General features: G+C 35.2%; 1 protein-coding gene across 16 annotated transcripts in view; it reads left to right on the forward strand.

The window, feature by feature from the left end:
- LOC122714451 (CUGBP Elav-like family member 2) overlaps positions 1 to 20245 on the forward strand; it is a 506303-nt gene that overhangs the window by 382235 nt on the left and 103823 nt on the right. For all 16 annotated transcript variants that reach the window (XM_043935847.1, XM_043935864.1, XM_043935839.1 and 13 more), the window contains one exon: positions 8653 to 8735. In XM_043935847.1, coding sequence (XP_043791782.1) covers positions 8653 to 8735 — 83 coding nt within the window. The remainder of the gene's footprint in view (positions 1 to 8652; positions 8736 to 20245) is intronic.

Raw genomic sequence — 20245 nt, forward strand, 5'->3', positions numbered from 1 at the left:
ACGACAACCATTTCACGCGAGGCGTGTCGCGCGAGCATAATCCCGAGTCCAATTAGCGATAATTACGACGTCAATTGGGAATTCGTAATGACGAGCTGCGGGGACGTTCCATCCGGATTCGTTCTACTTATCCACCATGATTTTTGTAGACGTGGTAATTTTCGGGGCGCAAATTAAACCCCGTTTCTGGAAATCATAATGACGCTCATCAACTCCAACTCGCTTGCGCCGTGAATGGTGAACTACTTCCGTTTCGAGAAGTTGGAAAATCAAATCTCTCTCAATTTTATCGACGATCATTAATTTGAAAGGTGTTACGAGTCTGATACGATTCTCGCCTATAACTTATTGACGAGTGGTATAAACTATTTCGTTTGGAAAATATTCAAATATCTTTCGTTTCTTTTTCAATCCATTAATTTATATATCTTCTTGGAAAATCAAATTTCTTTTATTATTACCAATTTGTCTAGGTAATATTATTATATTCTAGTTATTTAATCCTTTAATATTATTATATATAATATTATTAGTTATAAAAAAAAATTAATAATATTATTAATTATATGAAAGAGAAGAAGAAGAAGAATTCGATAAATTGAAAAAATATAATTGATAACTTATTGACGAGTGGTATAAACTATTTCGTTTGGAACAGTCAAATATCTTTCGTTTTTTTTTTCAACCCATTAATTTATATATATTTCTTGGAAAATCAAATTTCTTTTATTATTACGAATTTATATTATTATTATTATAATTATATGAAAGAGAAGAAGAATTCGATAAATTGAAAAAATATGATTAATAATTTATTTTATACTCTCGTCAATAACTTATTGGAACAGTCAAATATCTTTCATTTTTTTTTTCAATCCATTAATTTATATACTTCTTGGAAAATCAAATTTCTTTTATTATTACGAATTTATATTATTATTATTGTAATTATATGAAAGAGAAGAAGAATTCGATAAATTGAAAAAATATGATTAATAATTTATTTTATACTCTCGTCAATAACTTATTGGAACAGTCAAATATCTTTCATTTTTTTTTTCAATCCATTAATTTATATACTTTTTGGAAAATCAAATTTCTTTTATTATTACGAATTTATTATTATTATTATAATTATATGAAAGAGAAGAAGAATTCGATAAATTGAAAAAATATAATTAATAATTTATTGACGAGTGTATAAACTATTTGGAACAGTCAAATATCTTTCATTTTTTTTTTCAATCCATTAATTTATATACTTCTTGGAAAACCAAATTTCTTTTATTATTACGAATTTGTCTATTTGTAATATTATTATGTTCTAATGTTATTTAATCCTATAATATTATTATAATTATATGAAAGAGAAGAAGAAGATTTCGATAAATTGAAAAAATATAATTAATAACAATTTGGAATTATCGTTGGATAATATGGCAATATATGATAAATACAGATATTTATAACAATGTTTAAAAATATCCATCTTTCCAATTAGTTATATTGACGCGTCGAATTACTTAAAAATAATTATTGATTAATATAATTAATATCTTTTTTAATTGGCTGAAATTAACGCACAGGAATGTTTTTTAAAACACTGATAACATGACAAACACTGATACAATCTGAAAACTATACTACATTCTCTTGTAATTATATATACAGATCACAGAATATCGATACGATACAATTTTTTTTTTTTTTTTTTTTCCTTTCATTTCAAAATCATTCTCCTCCAAGGGAAAAGTACACGCAACATTCGCACGCACTATTTTATTCCATTAATCAATTTCGTCTCGGGCAAACTGAATATCAATATAAAATAACAAATCAACGATTCCACTCATAGTCCACTCGACTAAGAATCGATTGCACAATATCGAATAATTGGCAATTGCTTCAATGATCATTATTGTGCCGTGTCAATAACGAGTTTACCTTGGTTTAAATTGATTTCAATGTCGGGAATAGTATAAATACGAGTTTACTCGCCCCGCTTTCTTCGTTCAATGGACGCCCAATTTCCCGAATTTCTAGCTCGAGAGTAGTACGTAATTACAAACTCGGCACAATCGTGGCGGCCGCCTGATTATTCGCATAGATTATATAATTCGGGGGCGGGCCAAGCGCACGCGGAAATGCACGAATATCGCACGCAAGAGATTAATAAATTACGCATTAATTGTTCATTTCAATCTGCGTCGCGCTACTATTCGTGATTCCACGATCGTTTTTAACGTTTTTCCATCCCCCTGGTGAAAATTCGTGTTATATATATATATATATATATAGCTCGATAAATGAGCTTGCTTAAGAGTGTTCGTTTCTCGGATAAAAGCGAATATTCTTCGAATTCCTCTCTGCTTAATTGTGTAAAAATTTTACATTTATTTTATTATTGTTTACGATTTTTTTATAGGAATTTATACATTTATTTTATTATTGTTTACGATTAATATATATCGTTGTGACAAAGAAAATTTATTGTCTTCGAGAAATTCTAATCCTTTAATTATTTATTAATTATTATTTATTTATTAATAATCCTTTAATTATTAATTATATCTCCGATATTTCCGATAATATGTTACTTTCATGCAAGAAGATGTTTCTATTCAGTATATTGAGATGGAAAGTACATTGAGGTTAGGTTATTGAGAATGAAAGTATAAATTTCTTTTTTTTTCTCGAGATTGATGGACGTCTAAAGGTTGTAAAGGTTTCCACGTTCACGTACGGATATTCTTGCGTCTTCGTTTCATTTTTTTAATTTACGATACGAAAGAAAAATTGTGAAACTACCATAAATCATCGGTTAATAAGGAGATATGGTGGTTATTTCATCGGGTCGTGGCACACACGGCCATCTTTTTTCCAACTGGATTTATACAAATTAATAAAAAAATGTAATCAAAAATTGTGAACATTAGATTATTATTATATTTCGTTTAATTTATAATATTTCCATATTTTTTATACAATTGTAATGTAACATCCATTAACGATATTTTTATTTATTATAATGCACGCATTATCTTTATATTTTTGCAAATATATTCCCATAAATGTTTCTCGTTTTTGAAGCATCGTTCCTCCACACTCGTTCGTTCCATTTAACGAAATATTGTTTCTCTGTTTGTTTCTCGTTCGTTTATTACCCTTTTGCATTTACCTTTTTTTTTTTTTTCTCTGTTTTCGTTCAACCGTTATCAAATCGTTTCCTTCCATTTAATTTTAAACGAAGCTTTAATGAAAACTATCTCTCTCAAGTCTCCTTTTGAAACGCTTTAATTTTTCATAATGCCCCACATCCCTGAAAATCGTTTCCAGTTACACGTTTGACGCATCATCGTTTCTAAAACAGACACGTGTCAGGTATCTTACTACGAAGTGAGATTTATAAAATAATAAAATAATTAAAATTCGAATCAAACGAATTATTTTAAAGAAATTTAAAGATATAATACTTCTCCTTTCGATTCCTCCTCCTTCAGATTGTGTACGTAATCTTCCACGTTAAGTGAGAAAAAAAAAAAAAAAAAATTCCTCTATCTGAATTTGTAACTGTCCACGGGATAACACGAGGCCACCTACCACTCGACAAACCTGCGAATAAATCAGAGTTGCCCAGAGACCGCCACCCTTCACGTTCCGGTTTACGCTGGCTTTCACCCTAACAGCCCCGACTGCTCACACGACAGTTCACCACGATTCGTCAATGCTCAAAGCGCTGCTCGCCCGCCATTCGTCAACCTAATGCCAGCCAGCCAATAAGCCAATAGGGCCCCCGTGGATTTTATACGAACGGCTACGTACAATGCTTTGATTACATTTATGACGCGGCCATTGATATTTACGATCGAAAGCGTCGAGTAAGAAGCACCCCTCGTCTCGCTCGTGAGAATAGGGAGTGGTTGCCTCGTTCGAGTGGTTAATGCTCTTTCGGAAAAGGGGGAATTGTATAGGAATTCTATTGTCGTGGAATTTTTTTTTTCTTTTGAAGACGAGGGGTTATACTAACGTTTTTGCAGAGATATTATTATAGGGGAGGTTTCGTTTAGACTTAAATGATTTTTTTTTTTTTGGAGTTGCTTCTGAATTAATTTAATAAAAAAGATAGAATTTAAATAATTACGTAATGGATACGTAATTTTTTTTAAGTAAAGCTGCTTTTGTGATATTCGTTTCGAGGAATTATCTCGAAATTATCAGGATCAGTTTTGCTTAATATAATTGGATAATTGGATTCCTTGGATTTATGTAAAATTTTGCGGTAAAAGAAGGGGAAGTTTATTTTTACCGACGGATGGTAAATTTTTAATGAATTTTTTCGAAATACGATGATGGTTAAAGAAAATTTGATAATTCAAGCAATCGATATTGATTGAAAGTCTCGTTTTATTGAGAATTGAATAGATTAAGAAAAAATTCGTATACCTTTCGAGGATGAACTACGATAATTCTTTTGCAACAATTTAACAATTCTCAAAACGAGTTCGCAAACCAAGTCAATTCTCGACATCGTCAACCCACCGATCCATTCCAAGCCACGAGATTTTATAAATGTTGAGAAGGCACATTTGGACGGCCCAGGTCCAAATCAAGAAAGGGAGCCAGTCGGTAAGATGGTGGCCGTTCTACCGTATTTAGAGGTGGAACGAGTTGAAAGGGGGTGGGGGATTGGTGTTGGCACCTCGACGAATGGGGGTCATTTGTAGACACGGGTATTACAGGGTAGCCATTGAGCAACTAGACGAGGCCAGGGGATAGGGGAGGGGGGAGGGTAGTTTGCACGATGTGATTTAAAGGTCTATCGAGCGATCATGCCTCGAGATTAGTTACCAGCCGGAACATAATTTCCTCCCCTCCCTCCCCTCCTCATTCACCGAAATTCCGACGTATCACGAACATCTAAACCAATTGTTTCGCTCGTTTCGCCTAAAAAAATCCCCTCTTTTCGACGTATCTCTTTTTAATTGAAACTATTCTCGATGCGAACGATCGTCGATCGTTCTCAAAGATTCCACGTTATATATCAATACTTTAATACGATTCATTTCGTTTTTTCATCGAAATTAACGATTCGTTTTTTCCATTATTTTGTTTTATCCCTTTATCAATGGGATTATAGGGATTGATCAGCTCGGAGGGAAAGGATTCGTGTTGTCGATTGTTTTAACGAGCGATAAAAATATTTATTTTCGCTTTTATTTATAGAGATAATTGATGGTATTGATAACGGTTTACGATAATACGGTATCGAAATATAATTTCGATAAACGAAATTCGATTCTATTAGAACGTCGGGTTTCCGTTCCGGGTGTCGATTATATGTTGGTTGGTCGCCGTTCCAGTATCAAGTTTCTCATTTTCTTGCTTACGAGGGGTGGGGAGGAGGGGGGGAGGGGAGATTCTGTTGCTCTTCTCTCTATCGTTAACAGAGGGAACAAAGGCGAAACGAAAATTACATAGAAGCAAAATTTCGAGCTCGCTCTCCTCTCTCTCTCTCTCTCTCTCTCTCTCTCTCTCTCTCTCTCTCTCTCTCTCTCCCCCTCACCGTGCTACAGGTGTCTTGTTACCTATTTTTCGATTACACTGCTTACTTAGATACCATATCGAATCGCCTCTCATTACGAATCAATCTTTCTCCTTCCAAAGATTTCCAAAGGCTTCCCCTTACAAAACTTCATCTATCACGTATCGTAACGCCACCGTTTCGATATCGAATTTCATCGAGTTTCCAGGATGGAGTTTGATATCGTGTTTTATATCGAAGTTATATAAAGTCAACGAACGCACGATCAATTTTGTTACATTCGTATTCTTTGAACAGTTTCGAAATCGAATCTTTTTTTTTTTTTTTTAATCTTTTAACTGCAGAGATAAGTGTTTTGTATACTTATGCACATGTAATATATATATATTGGGAATATTTCTACGTGAAATGTAATTATGTGATTACTTTGATTTTTTTTTTTTTCTAATCTTTTAACTACAGAGATATATTGGAAATATTTCTACGTGAAATGTAATTATGTGATTATTTTGATTTTTTTTTTNTTGTATACTTATGCACATGTAATATATATATATTGGGAATATTTCTACGTGAAATGTAATTATGTGATTACTTTGATTTTTTTTTTTTTCTAATCTTTTAACTGCAGAGATAAGTGCAATTTTGTATACTTGTATGTACATGTAATATATATTAGAAATATTTCTACGTGAAATGTAATTATGTGATTACTTTGATTTTTTTTTTCTTTTTTTTTTTTCTAATCTTTTAACTGCAGAGATAAGTGCAATTTTGTATACTTATGCACATATAATATATATATATTGGAAATATTTCTACGTGAAATGTAATTATGTGATTATTTTGATTTTTTTTCTTTTTTTTTTCTAATCTTTTAACTGCAGAGATAAGTGCAATTTTATATACTTGTATGTACATGTAATATATATTGGAAATATTTCTACGTGAAACGTAATTATGTGAATACTTTGATATATTATTTTGATTTTTTTTCCTTTTTTTTTTCTAATCGCTTAACTGCAGAGATAAGTGTTTTGTATACTTATGCACATGTAACATATATTGGAAATATTTCTACGTGAAACGTAATTATGTGATTACTTTGATATATTACTTTGATTTTTTTTCTTTTTCTTTTTCTTTTTTTTTTTTTTTCTTTTATACTTCAAGATCTTTACGTTGTAAAATTGTAAACGAGTTGTATCGATGCAACGTGTAATCACTTAATTGTTTATGTACTTTGAACTTGCGCCTGAAATTACCACCAATTGAAATTCGTGTGTAAATATTAGCGATCAAGTGCGCTACCATAACACCATAACTTATTGAACAAATACAGGATAATGGATTGAATTACCTCAAGTTGGTGAAACAACAAGCTCAAGAACTTATGCTATACTCACGTTAGAAGCAAACATTATTGTTGTGTAGATTATACACCAATCTTCCGTCACACGTTAAATTAATTTTGTACGGATTAGTTTGTTAAACGATAACGTTAAACGTGATATTATTGTTAATCGAGCGGTTCAACCGATTCGTTAAAAAATAAGTTTTCATCAAAGTTTCTTCCTGATTGGAAAAATTAATTCGTTCGTCGTATTCGATAAAAAATTCTTATATATTAAAAAATTATAATAAAAATATCTATAACCTTCTCTCACAAGTCAACTAGAACAAAGAACAACGTGTCGTTACAATTACATCCGATCAGACAAATTTTAATTCCACTTTAATTCCAAAATTCGATGAAAAAAAAAGTTCACAAAATACTGTTAATCATTTCTATTTACACGACATTGAAACATTCTTATGTATAACAATCTCTCCTTAAAAAAATAATAAAAATATCTATAACCTTCTCTCACAAGTCAACTAGAACAAAAGAAAGAACAACGCGTCGTTACAATTACATCCGATCAGACAAATTTTAATTCCACTTTAATTCCACTAAATTCGATGAAAAAAAAAGTTCACAAAATATTATTAATCATTTCTATTTACACGACTCTCGTCTACGCATTGAAACATTCTTATGTATAACAATCTCTCCTTAAAAAGATAATAAAAATATCTATAACCTTCTCTCAAGTCAACTAGAACAAAAGAACAACGCGTCGTTACAATTACATCCGATCAGACAAATTTTAATTTTAATTCTCCACTTTAATTCCAAAATTCGATGAAAAAAAAAGTTCACAAAATATTATTAATCATTTCTATTTACACGACTCTCGTCTACGCATTGAAACATCGATAGCAGATATTTAAAAAAATAATATAAACAATAATACAAGCAATATGACGATTTGGAAAGAAAAAAAAATAGTGGGAATCCAAGTCGATTCGGTAGCTCATCGAGGGGTTTTCCTTCATCGTCACAGCTGGACGCCAGGAACCAAGCCAGGAATCGATAGTTTCCAGTTGCCAAAAGTTCGATACCACCGTTGTATTACCACCCACCCCATCCTCATCTCCGTTACCACCGACTTGATGCCTCCCCCCTCGCGTGTACTGGCAGAGGGGGAGGGGACCGAGCCGAGGTTGCAGCACCCTATCTACCTATCCACCACCCACCTTCACGAAATAAAGTAGGCGCATATAGGTGGCCAATCCTCATTGAACGTAGACAAACGCGGCTCCCGTCTGAAAGTTTATGGGTCCGAGGTTCGGCTCGAGGAGGATTGGAGTCCATTGGTCGTTTTAGAGTCTGCGCTCGTTTTCCAAACTTTCGAATTCCGGATGGAACTTTGGGATCTGGCCGGGCCGGAATCGGCCACGGTATTCAATCGAGGAATTGAAGTTGGAGGGTGGAAGGAAGGAAGGAAAGAAGGAAGGAAGGGAGACATTTTCGTTGAGTTTAAAAAAAAAAAGAAAAGGAAAGGAAAGAGAAAGGAGAAATTTGTAAGGAAGGAAAAAGAAGGAAGGAAGGAAGGGAGACATTTTCGTTGACTTTAAGATTAAAAAAAAAAGAAAGGAAAAGGAAAGAGAAAGGAGAAAGGAGAAATTTGTAAGATTATTTATCGATGTTGAGGAGGACGAAAAAATTTCGTGTTCGTTGATCGTGAATTTTGTTATTATATAATTGCGTGTTTTTGTTATTTCAGGATGTTGTTTCGTAACGTTCTACACGAGGAAAGCTGCCCTGGACGCCCAAAATGCTTTGCACAACGTGAAAACCTTCAACGGGGTAAGTTGAGAGAAGTTTATTTCATCCTATAAAATGATAAAATAGATTAATTAATTCGTCGAAATTTTATCGATTTAATTTTTGTTACGAAGGGGTGAAGAAAGGGGTGATAATTTCTATTTACATTTGATTACGTTTATTTATTATTTTTGATGATTATAATGATAACAATATTATTATTATTATTATTATTGTTATTATTACCCCCCCCTCATTACTAGGTTACTAGAGGATTAAATTGTGAATAAATCATGCATAATAATTTCAAATTTAACATGTATGACAGTATATACGCATTATTTCATAATTAGGTTAATTAACTGTTCCCGTGTAAATTATTGATGTCGATAGAGTATCAATATTTAATAGAATTAATTCGATAAGAAATTATTATTAAAAATATAAAAAGTGTGGGGGGAGGGGGAAAAATATACGTTACGTTGAATTAGAAATAAAATTAATAGGATGTATTATTTAAATTTATAACTTCTTTATAACATTATTAATATTTAAGGTAAATTATTTATTTTTGACACAACAACTCTAGACAAAGATTGCATATATTTTTCCAATATAATATCTTCCAATAATTAAATTTTTCACGGTATATATATATATATATATAATTACCTAAATGACAACAAAAGATAGAATTATCCCGTTGCGACTCCAATATTTTTTGATAATCTGATTTCCCACATGCGCGAAAATATTGGCGTGTGTCGTACTCGCATCAATCAATGGCGTACATTCGTACACCCAAGCGAATAATGAACGCTTACCTAGATAATTATCCGAGTACCGGTGATTCGCATAATCAAGATATTGACCGAATAATGAATATTAATAGGGCTGATCGTTGAAATAAATTACTCAAATCTGTATAACCAGTTGATCAATCCTTTGACTGTATCGTCCAACTATCATCATCACATGTCAGACAAACTCTCATTGTTCCTATCCGGCCAATTTATTTCGAGTATGATTACAATTCGTTTCAATTTTTCCATCGAGATTGAATTGATCGATTAAAAATTCCAAATCTTCTTTTAGATTTTGATTTAATAAAAAAAGATAGATAATTATATAATTTCGAAGCAAATTTTCCAATTTCAAATTCTCTCTGTTATCGCCGATAATTTCTATTTATATTTATTCGTTATTTCCTTCACTCCCATCGAATCATCACGAAAATCCACCGCCAATCCATTAACGAATCAATTCCCAATCGACGACGTGAATTATTACGATCTTCCGATTATTCCCCCATTACCTCGAAGAATCCTCATCTGGGGCCGTGATTAATCGCTCTTCGAGCACGGATGATAGGTGTGACGCAATCTCGCGACACTTGACCCCGTTTCCACCCATTCGAATCGGTTCTTGTAACACGGAATCGAATGCGAGATAAGAGGAGGAATAGGAGAGAGAGAGAGAGAGAGAGAGAGAGAGAAAAAAGAAAAAAAAAAAAAGAGACATCGATGAAAATATTTTTTCCAACGGTTTGCATAAGCGTCGTCGATTGTAGCGGCCGATGGTATCGTTGGAAGTGGAGCCGTACGATAATTACGGTCTCCCCGCGAACTTTCGATGCAATTACGAGACGTCATTACGAGCATTTAACCCACCGATCCCTTCCACGCCCCGTCTACGCCCGTAGTTGCGCGCATTTATGCTTGAATTTACGAGAATAATTATCATCGATCGAGGCACAGACACAGTACGTTCCTCCTCCGAGGAGAGGAACAAAGAACGAACGAATTTCGGTGGAGTTATTGATCAGTGAATTTGATAATTAAATGGGAGAAGGAGGGTATTGGGTAAACATCAGACGGTAGACGTGTTTCGAAGAGTGGAAAATGCGAACGTACGTTTTATTCGGGTAATATCATGATATTAAACTTATTCGTTGCAAACGAACCTACTCTATTTGAATAACAAAATATATCCGTTATATTGAGATTAAAACGAAGACGAAATTTTTGATAAAAAGCAAACTTTCGTAATAAAGTATTTATTATAAAATAATGCTAAACTATTCTTTCATTTCACTTCCAATACAGCAATACATCTATAAAACAAAATCACTAATATTTCACATATATATATATATACATACATTACTACTTATTATATACTATTAATTATATAATTTTAACTGATATGCCACTACACGTTAACATTAAAACTGTTTCGATCGTTTAAAAATACCATCTATCCGCCACCAATGAGAAAAAGAAAAAAAGAAGGTAAGTAAGTTGATCAGTCGAGGAGGAACGTAACGAGGCGACGTAGTATCCTTGATCGTCGCACGGCGGCGACACTGTCCTGCTAGTAGGCTACAATCTAGAGAATATTTATCGTCGTACAAATTATACCCTGGGGCTTTTAACGGCATACGTACGGATTGCCCGGCTAGTAGCATATTGGAGACGAACGACACGTGCGGTTTTCCCTGTCTCTCGCTCCTCCCTCGTTGCGATTCTATTCTCTTTCTCTCTCTCTCTCTCTCTCTCCCCCATCTCTCTGCATCTGCAACTTGGTCAAATTAGGCTTCGTAAATTGAATACGCCACGCAATCGACTGGCTGCCCGGAACGATATATATCACGTTCCGTGGTAGCTCGGTATTCGTGGAGGAGGGGGGAGGGGAGAGTGGGGGGCCAGTTATAGACGCGTACGACGCTATTGTACTTTGCGTTTAAGTAATTGTTTAGGCACTGTGATTCGGCTAATTGCTTCAGCGCCCGCGGTTTAGCGTTAGGATTTGGGGTAAGGGGACAGAGGCGGGGGAAAGGAAATTAATTGACGGTGACAGTAATGGAGTTTAATGTAATTTCGCGTTCTCTCTGTTCCTGGAAATATACGAGGAGACTCGTTCGATTTTAGAGAATTTTTCGGGGTGGGATGGGACCAATTTACGAATCGTTGAATTTGAAGTTTTTTTCAGTTTCTGATCCGTTATATTTAATTGTTCCAACTACAAATGTGAAAATAAGAATTTAATTGCATTTTTATATTTAACGATCGGAATGGAAATATTATATGAAATATTTATTAACGATTGTTTATTTGTATTTCAATAAGATAAGATCACATAATCAAGATAATCGTATAATTTACCGTATCGTGTAAATTAAGTTTTCGATTAATTAGCTGTCAACGAACAATTACACTTAATAAACAAAGTGGACTCGATTAAAGTGTAATTGTTAATCGGTTAACAATTACCGTTCATCATAGATCATGCAAGTCTATATTATACAATAAATTGCAAATGTTTTAAACCAATTTTCAATAATTTATAGCATTTAAATAAATAATTTTCCAATTATATAAAATTACAATTTATCGCGTGCAATAAAAAATTTTTCCAATATTTACAACTATATACGAACAAACGTATAATTTGCATAAATATTGGGACATCAACATATTTCACTTGATGAAATCCTCCCACCAACCTTCCCTCCTAATATCGATCTAATATCGATACGATTCCTCGTGTAATAAAATTACATATTACGAGAAAGAAAGAAAGGGGGCCGTGAAATGGGCAACGATTCAATTCGCGTCACGCGCAATTGAACGCATGAAAGTCTAATGTTGTTGAAATTGCGCGCGTTAAAACGTAAATAATAAAGGGCGTGCTTGTTGCCGCGCCACGACGATTCGGACGTTGGAGGTTGGCAACCGTTTCCTGTCTGCGTGTAATAAGAAATTTCGCGGTAATTGACTCGCAAACGCTCGAGAAGAGAACTTCTTTTGACTTATTACTCTGTCTGGAGGTTACTCAACAGAGCCTCATAATGTGACGCGGGCGAAGAAATTCATTTTCCCTTAAATGAACTTGGTTATTCGAGCAGGAATAGAGGGGAGAGAAAAGGAGAAAATAAAAGGGAAGCGTGTAAGTAAAAAAAAAAACAGAGAGAGAGAGAGAGAGAGAGAAGGTTGGTATTCCTCCAACCTCGAAAAAAATTGTAGAGAGTTTTGCAGCATCGAGAAACGAGACGAAACGAAATTGCAGTTCGCGGGTTATAATTGAGGCCGACTACCACTGGATTCGTTCTCCTACTTCCCATTTAATATTTCCATCTTATTACGTTAAAAAAAAAGAGATTGGATTTAGTTTCGTTGTTTTCCTTCTCTTTTTCTTTTTTTTTTTTTTACATTTTTACATCCAGAGTTTATCGTATTAGATCCTCATATTTATCAATATTTAAATTCAGAGAAATTTAAGAATTCGAATCACGTTGTTCAAATGTATATATATATAACATCTTCAACTCTGTTGACAATTCGATTTGAAAACCGATTTCGAAAAGTTAGCTTCCATTCGCCATTCACCCATCTAACCCCTCGCCTCTCTAAGCTCGGGAAAATAAATCTTTTAAAAGCACTAATAAAAACACTTTTGCCCCCGAAACATCCCCTTCCACCGGCTCGAAATAACCCAATCGAGGATCAACGATTCAATGTCATCGACGGGTAAAGAGTATTTGACCGGATCAGACGAATCCCCGCCCTACCCCAATCAAAAGCCACGTCGCGTGGGGAGGGAGAGGGAAAAGGAGAAGTGAGTCGCGTGCCACGTGGAGAGAGAGAGAGAGAGAGAAAGAAAGAGAGGAAAAGAGCAGCCGAAATCCTTGCGAGAGAGCGAGAATTCCTCCTCTACGAGATTAATTAAGGGAGTTAAACAGTCGGAAGTCGAAGGATCTCTCGTCGGTTCCCCCGATCCTCCTCTGGGGATCCGATCTCTGGGGTAGGAGGAAGGGAAGAGGAGAAGAAGAAGAAGAAGAAGAATTCCCTGCCCTCCTCGTAGAACGAACCGCAGGGGCAAAAAGGGGGTGAAGAAACCGAGAGGGTAGCGTGGAGAGTGTACGTGGTCGAAGGGAGGGGAGAGTTAAAACACTCGTGGGGAGGGGGGGGGGAGAGAGGAGGAAGAAAGGAAAGAGTAAATTGCGGGACGACGTTTTCGCGGTGGAAAGGGTTGAAGTGGGTGGGTGAAAAAGGAGCAGCAAGCCTTCGAGGACGCGCCAGGGAAAGAATGAAAGAAGGGGATGAAGAGAGAGAGGGAGAAAAGCGAGGTAGTAGGGAATGCCCTGGAACGAGGAGGGGTGGAGTAAGAAGACGAGAGGGGGAGCTTGTGCATTTGAAGGAGTTTAGCTTTTCTCGTATCAGATTTCGTTTCCACGAGTGGCGTCGAGAGTCGAGAGGTCTGTGTGTTGTTGGCCTCGGAGGGAGAGAGAGAGAAATGAGTCGAGTGCTCCGGGAAACCCTCGTTACCTTTACTTCCCTCCCCTTCCTCTCTCTCTCTCTCTCTCTCTCTCTCTCTTCCTTTCTCGCTCTTTCTACTCTCGACCTCCACCACGTGAACCACTCTCGCCACCCGCGACCTTATCGCCCCCCTCCCCTCTCCTCCTCACCGCCAGATGCTCGAGAAGTAGATTTATTTCACGGTTAGAGAGAGAGAGAGAGAGAGAGAGAGAGGGACCAGCTTTGATTCGCCACGCGAATGTGCAAAGAAGCGCGTTAATAAAAGCGATACCCGCCCGCCCCCTCTTTTTACCTACGAGTCGAGTCGAGGGTAAGGGATGAAATGGGGAAAGGGAACACGTTCGAGATCGCATTGTGCTCTTCGATTGTGGCCTTTTTTCTTCTTTCCTTTCCCCTCCTCTAAGGCTTTTCCTTCGATGGGGGCGGGAAAGGGGGTTGGTATCTTGGCTCGAGAGATTTCTTTCCGAGAATTTCGATGAAATTTTTTTCTTCCAACGTAACGTGTTTCCGATGTGTATTAATTTCTCTCTCTCTCTCTCTCTCTTGGATTAACTTCAGATTAATCCAAGAATTTTTCCCCCAAGCACATCACGAAAATACTCTGCCCCTCCGTTCGAAATTATTATTATTATTAACACGAGAGATCCGTCCGAAAATTTCCAGCTTACTTACTGGATCGAAAGGGAAAAAGGAAAGAAAGAGCGACGAAGAAACGACGAATTCGTCGAATTTGGTCGGAAACGGTTGCCTTTGTGAACGCGGTGACATTATTACTATTACTATTATTATTATTATTATTATTATTAAAGGCCGTGCAACGGGAATGAATGACACACGGGAAATGGAACGGGGTTATACGTAGAGAGGGGGTGGGGATACGTAGGAACGCATGGCTGCATGGCGCACGCACAAAGGGGCGCAGAAATGGAAGACTTTGCCCTGAGAGAGGTAGCACAGGTTTGTACGGCTGTTCGCCCAATATCGCTTCCTTTCTATCGATCACCTGTAAACACGGCGCCCCTATCGATTTCAAACGTGACCGCATCATCCCTCCCTCCTACGTATACGCTCTGATATACCACAAAAGGTTGGGAATATATCGATGGGGTATATAGTTTATGAGGGGTCCCTGAGTTTTATATACGGCTCCTATATGGTTCTCTCTTTTTTTTTTTTTTTTTTTTTACAGTAAATATTTGATAGAGGAGGGCTATTTTGTCATTCTTTCCTTCTTTGTGCGATTTCTGTTTGAAATAGGGGGGGGGGGGGGAAGGGGAGGGTATGCGAAATTTTGTTTAAGGTAAATTTTTGCATCGAATTTACGTTTTTATCAATCGTCGATTATAACGAATTTATTATATTATTCCATTCTTTGTTTATTTTATTTTTAATGATTATATTTGTGATTGTATTAATGATTCAATGGGAAAGAAGATTTACTTGGATTTACGTTTTTATCAATGGTTGGTTATAATAAAGTATATTAATGATTCAATGGGAAAGAAGAATATTTGGATCTTTTGGATTATGATTAGTTCTTTTTTTTTTTTTTTTTTTTCGTTCTTAATATAAAATTCTGAAATGAATACCTGTACGTTTATACGTCTTGTCTTTTCCACGGATATGAGTTGAGAGATCTCTTCTGAGAACTATCCAATGCACAATTTGAGAAATTAGTTTCGCGGAAGGCAGCAGTGTAATTTATACGAAGGTAGACAAAAACTCGAATCTGGAAAAAGGGAAAATCGTTAATTAACAAGAAGGAAGAATAAAATTACCCGGAATCTTCAGAAGAGAAAGACACTAAGAGTAGTGTGGTTTTGCTGAAACATTTATCGCGGTCGATTCGTTCGCGCGGGCAATTTCAATTCACGGAAGATGAAAAAGTTTCATAATTTTCCTACTTGATAATGGCCACGATTAAATCTAAGTAATAATAACGCCCCGTTCGATCGAGCCAAGTGATAAAGCGAGCGATAAAAAACGATGAGTCACAGCGTGACGCTTTCCAGGGATGGCGAGAAATCGATGCATCGTCTTCCGTTTAATAATCGACAACTCGACTCGTTGCCAGTGCATTTCATTTTTATCGTATAACATTAATTTTTTATTTATTATTTTTATTAATTTTTCTCCTCCCCCCCCTCCTTCCCCCCGGAAGAAAGAAAATTAAATTCGATAAATATGCAAATTAACAAGCTCGTCGTGGTTGGTCAGAACCGTTTCTAACGATTTTAATAACAAGGAAAGTTATGAAAAATTGTTTTGATTCGAATATTACGCGAGGTATAATACATTCGTTACAACTTTTAATGAATTTTTCAAAGTTTCTTCTTCGATTTCGACGTCGAAAAGAAAATGATGATTTATCGTGATTCATTTCATTTCAACAGGCATCTCAAATTTTCAAAACAAATTGCGCGGACTATATCGACGAAATCGAATAACAATTAAATTATAATTGCGACGAAGAACGAAGGAAAAATCTGCTACGAAATAATTTAAATTCTATCCGGATACGTTTTCACGAATCTCCCGTCTTGATTCGCCAAGAATTGCGGCCAATCATTTATTTTTCCGCGAAATATGAATCGGTTGAATGCAATTAAAAAGAAGCAATTCCCGGCTGGCATTCGAGCGCGAAAAAACCCACAATGCGCTTTATGCGCTAATGCGAAAAGCGCATTTGCATTATGCTTTTCATCCCGCGGATGAAAATTTATCTCCCAAAACGCGACGGAAACTTTCCCCGTTGCGAAAACTGGCCCTCGGATGGAAAAGCGGATGGAAACTCGTATACGTTTCCGTGTAATTGAATTCTAAGCCTGTTTCATCGTAACAGCCATTGTTGTAAAAGTTTTCGAATATATATATATATATATCTTCAATCGCAATGTTTTTCTTCCGTAATTTGTTCCACTCCATTCTCCTCTCTCGATCGAATTGTAATTATTAAGAATCTAAAATATCGAAGATGTTAAGAAAGAGTGAAAATCTGCGTATAATTAAATATCCAAAATGAGAGAAGAAGGAAAAAAGTCGTTAAGGATGATTTTTGTTACAAAATTAACCATCATCTATTTATTAACTGTGACTTTTCGAGCGTTAGATCGAAAGAGGGGGTAAAAATATAATTTTTTTTTTTTTAGGTATTCATTTTCAAAAATGAAAATTTTAAAATAAGATTTTAAAATTTGTTTAAATGGCTTTGATTAATTTATATATATATATATATTTGATCTAGGTACATAAATCAATGAAATTCTTTGTAATTCTACCTCTTAAACGAAACGGTTTTCCAGCACGGAAACCGGAGAAACAATGGTCTCTCGCGAAAGAAAGAAAGAAAGAAAGAAACGATCTCGACCTCTCGCAAATTTTCACAATTTAACACTCTGCTCCCCTATTCAACAACTTCTCCTCTCGTTCACCTTGGCGTGCAGCTTTCGACTGCTCCCCCTCCCCCCCTCCCAGTCTTCACCACCAACGATCGAAATTTTCATTCTCACGTTACACACAAGGTGTTACAAATAATATATAAACACAGAAAATTTAAGGGATGATTTTAAAGCCGATGGGACAAAATGGATAGAAATTTTTAAGAAACTAGTCTCAGATTAATTCCCAAGAATTTCCATTCCTTTCAACTGTCTTTAATGAAATAAAAACTCGATTTAACTTCACTTGAATTAACTTTAAAAATCACGTTCTAAAACTCTTACAATTTAGAATTTATCCATTTTGAAAAATATGTAATATGTTAAGGAGATCTGAATAAATTTTTCTATTAATAATTTTTCTAATAATAATTTTGAATTTTGAATTTTCCACGCAGTTCTTCTCTGAACACCCTATACATACACACACACACACACACACATATATATATCTCGTGGAGAAGTTGAAGAACGGTGGAGAAGGGTGGGTGGAAGAGGGGTAGGTAGAAGTTGCGGAAGACAATAAAGCGTAAAGGGTAAAAGAACGGGGGGAGGGGGTGGCTCGTTAATTTTATTCGCGCGATCCCCGACCGGCCGTTGCTCGCCACCCCCATTGAACGGAACAAAACGCGGCGAAACAACGAAGATTACTCTGCTTCCGTACCGGAGGCATTCGACGTGGAACGACCTATATTATGCGACTTCTCTATAGTCGGGTCCTCCACCTAGAGTGGGAAGGGTTGCGAGAAGGTTGAAAGGGAAACGAAGGACGAGGGGTGGGGAGACGTGGAGGGAAGGGAAGGGAAGATAGTTATGTATCAACAATATTCGTTTCTCTGATCAATATTTGAGAAGAAAAAAAGAGAAGCCGTTAAGGGATTTAAGATTAATAAAAATTAATTAACCACGGTTCATTTTTTAACTGACTTTTTAAGGGTTAGATAGAAAGGAGGGGGATAAAAATATAATTTTTTTTTTTTTTTTAGATATTTGAAAAATTCGTTCTAAATCTAAATACGAATTAATAATATTAATAGTAATATTATAAAGGGATGAAATGTTAGATGAGGAGGAGGGATATCCTATTAAACGAAAGGTGAGATTACAGGTTCTCCCTGTAATTAATCATATTTTCTGTTACTTTTATTGATTACATAGTCACGTAACTACAAACAGATTTTATTATTTGTTGATCGAATATATGATCAATTTTAATTTATTAATTATAATTATCGAGCTCTAAAAAAGAAAAATTTCAAATATCTCAAGTAATTCGATTAACGATCTTTAATATTATCTTCTAGTAAAAAATCGTAAATTTCGACTCGACTTTTTTGTCAAAGAGTGTATTGAGATACACGCTTATTCCTTCGTTCGACTTCGTTCTCGATCGAAGCTGGCCACGATTTCGAGAAGGCACGCGTAACAAAGTTTATGAATTTTCGCGGATTCGGAATTTCCCCGTCATCGAACGGAATTTCGAGGGGAAATCAATGGCGACTCTTGATTGCGCGCACGCACGTTCCTTCGTTGCGTGAGGCTCCCTCGTTTTTCGACAGGGGCAGAGGTTTTTTTTTGGGGGGGGGGGGTGTGCCGGCATTTCGAACGCCCGTGTTTTCACGCGTTATTCGATTGATTATGTTTTATTATCGAGTTGAAAGGTTCGTTCGTTCGAATTATTTTAAAATTCGCGAATGGAAAATTGATGAGATCGAAGCTATTTTTACGCCTCGTTTGCCTCGTCCATTGTTGCGTCTCGGTGTTGATATAAAATAGTTTTTTTTTTTTTTTTTTTTTTTTGTTATTCAATTTGTTTATCGACAAAGCAATTTTTCTTTTCTTGCATGAATGTTTAGTCGTTTTGTGTATTTTCTACATACTTTCTGTATATTATTATTACGTATATATATATATGTTCAATATATATTTGTCGAAGTAAATTCTGCCAATTTTTTTATTTTTTTTTAAATAAATTTGATTAAGACGAGTAAATTTTATTGTGATAAATATTGAAATAAATATCATTGATTTTGAATATTTAAAAATGGATGGACGATCATTTTTGTGAATTTCATGAGTTTATTTTCAAAATACCATGTTAAATGTTACACCGGTTCAGAAGTACGTGTTTAATCGATGTTTCAATTGTTTGCACTTTGGATACATACGAATGTATGCGAATACTTGAAAAAGAGCCATCGAGCTTCACGTTTGTCGCCAATATTAATAAAAATGGCCGATAAAAATTATTACTTATTTTACGTTCTATCAACCGTATTTCAAATTGAATAATAGATTTAAAATTTATTACGAAAGAGTTTTAAAATTATTTCACTTTTTTTAAAGTAATATATATTTTTTTTTTTAATAAATAAAACAAAATTAAATTCGTATAACGTGAAATATTTATCTACGTTCCTTCTCATTTCGCTAATCTTCAAAAATATGCAAGATATAAAAAAAAAGTAGGTTCAGGGTCAGAAATTATTCAGGATCCAAGAATAATTCATGACTCATGCGCATTAAAGAAAAATAGAAATTTCTGAGAATGACTTACACTATTAGGTCTATGCCAAATGACACTAACAAGCTGTGTTTGGGAAGCAACGATTGAGATTGGAGGGAAAGTTGGTTAGGCCAACTTAGCGAGGCGTATTAGAGCGGAAAGCGTTGAATGAACGAAACGTTTCATTGAATCGTTGGAAAATTATCGAATACCTCATTCGTTCCGATTTATTACCTTTCTATTTTTATTCGAATCCGCTTTAACTCTACAAATTTACATTTTGGAGAAATC

Source organism: Apis laboriosa, unplaced genomic scaffold (assembly GCF_014066325.1).
Source record: "Apis laboriosa isolate Shangri-la unplaced genomic scaffold, ASM1406632v1 scaffold112_cov148, whole genome shotgun sequence".
NCBI classification, from domain to species: domain Eukaryota; kingdom Metazoa; phylum Arthropoda; class Insecta; order Hymenoptera; family Apidae; genus Apis; species Apis laboriosa.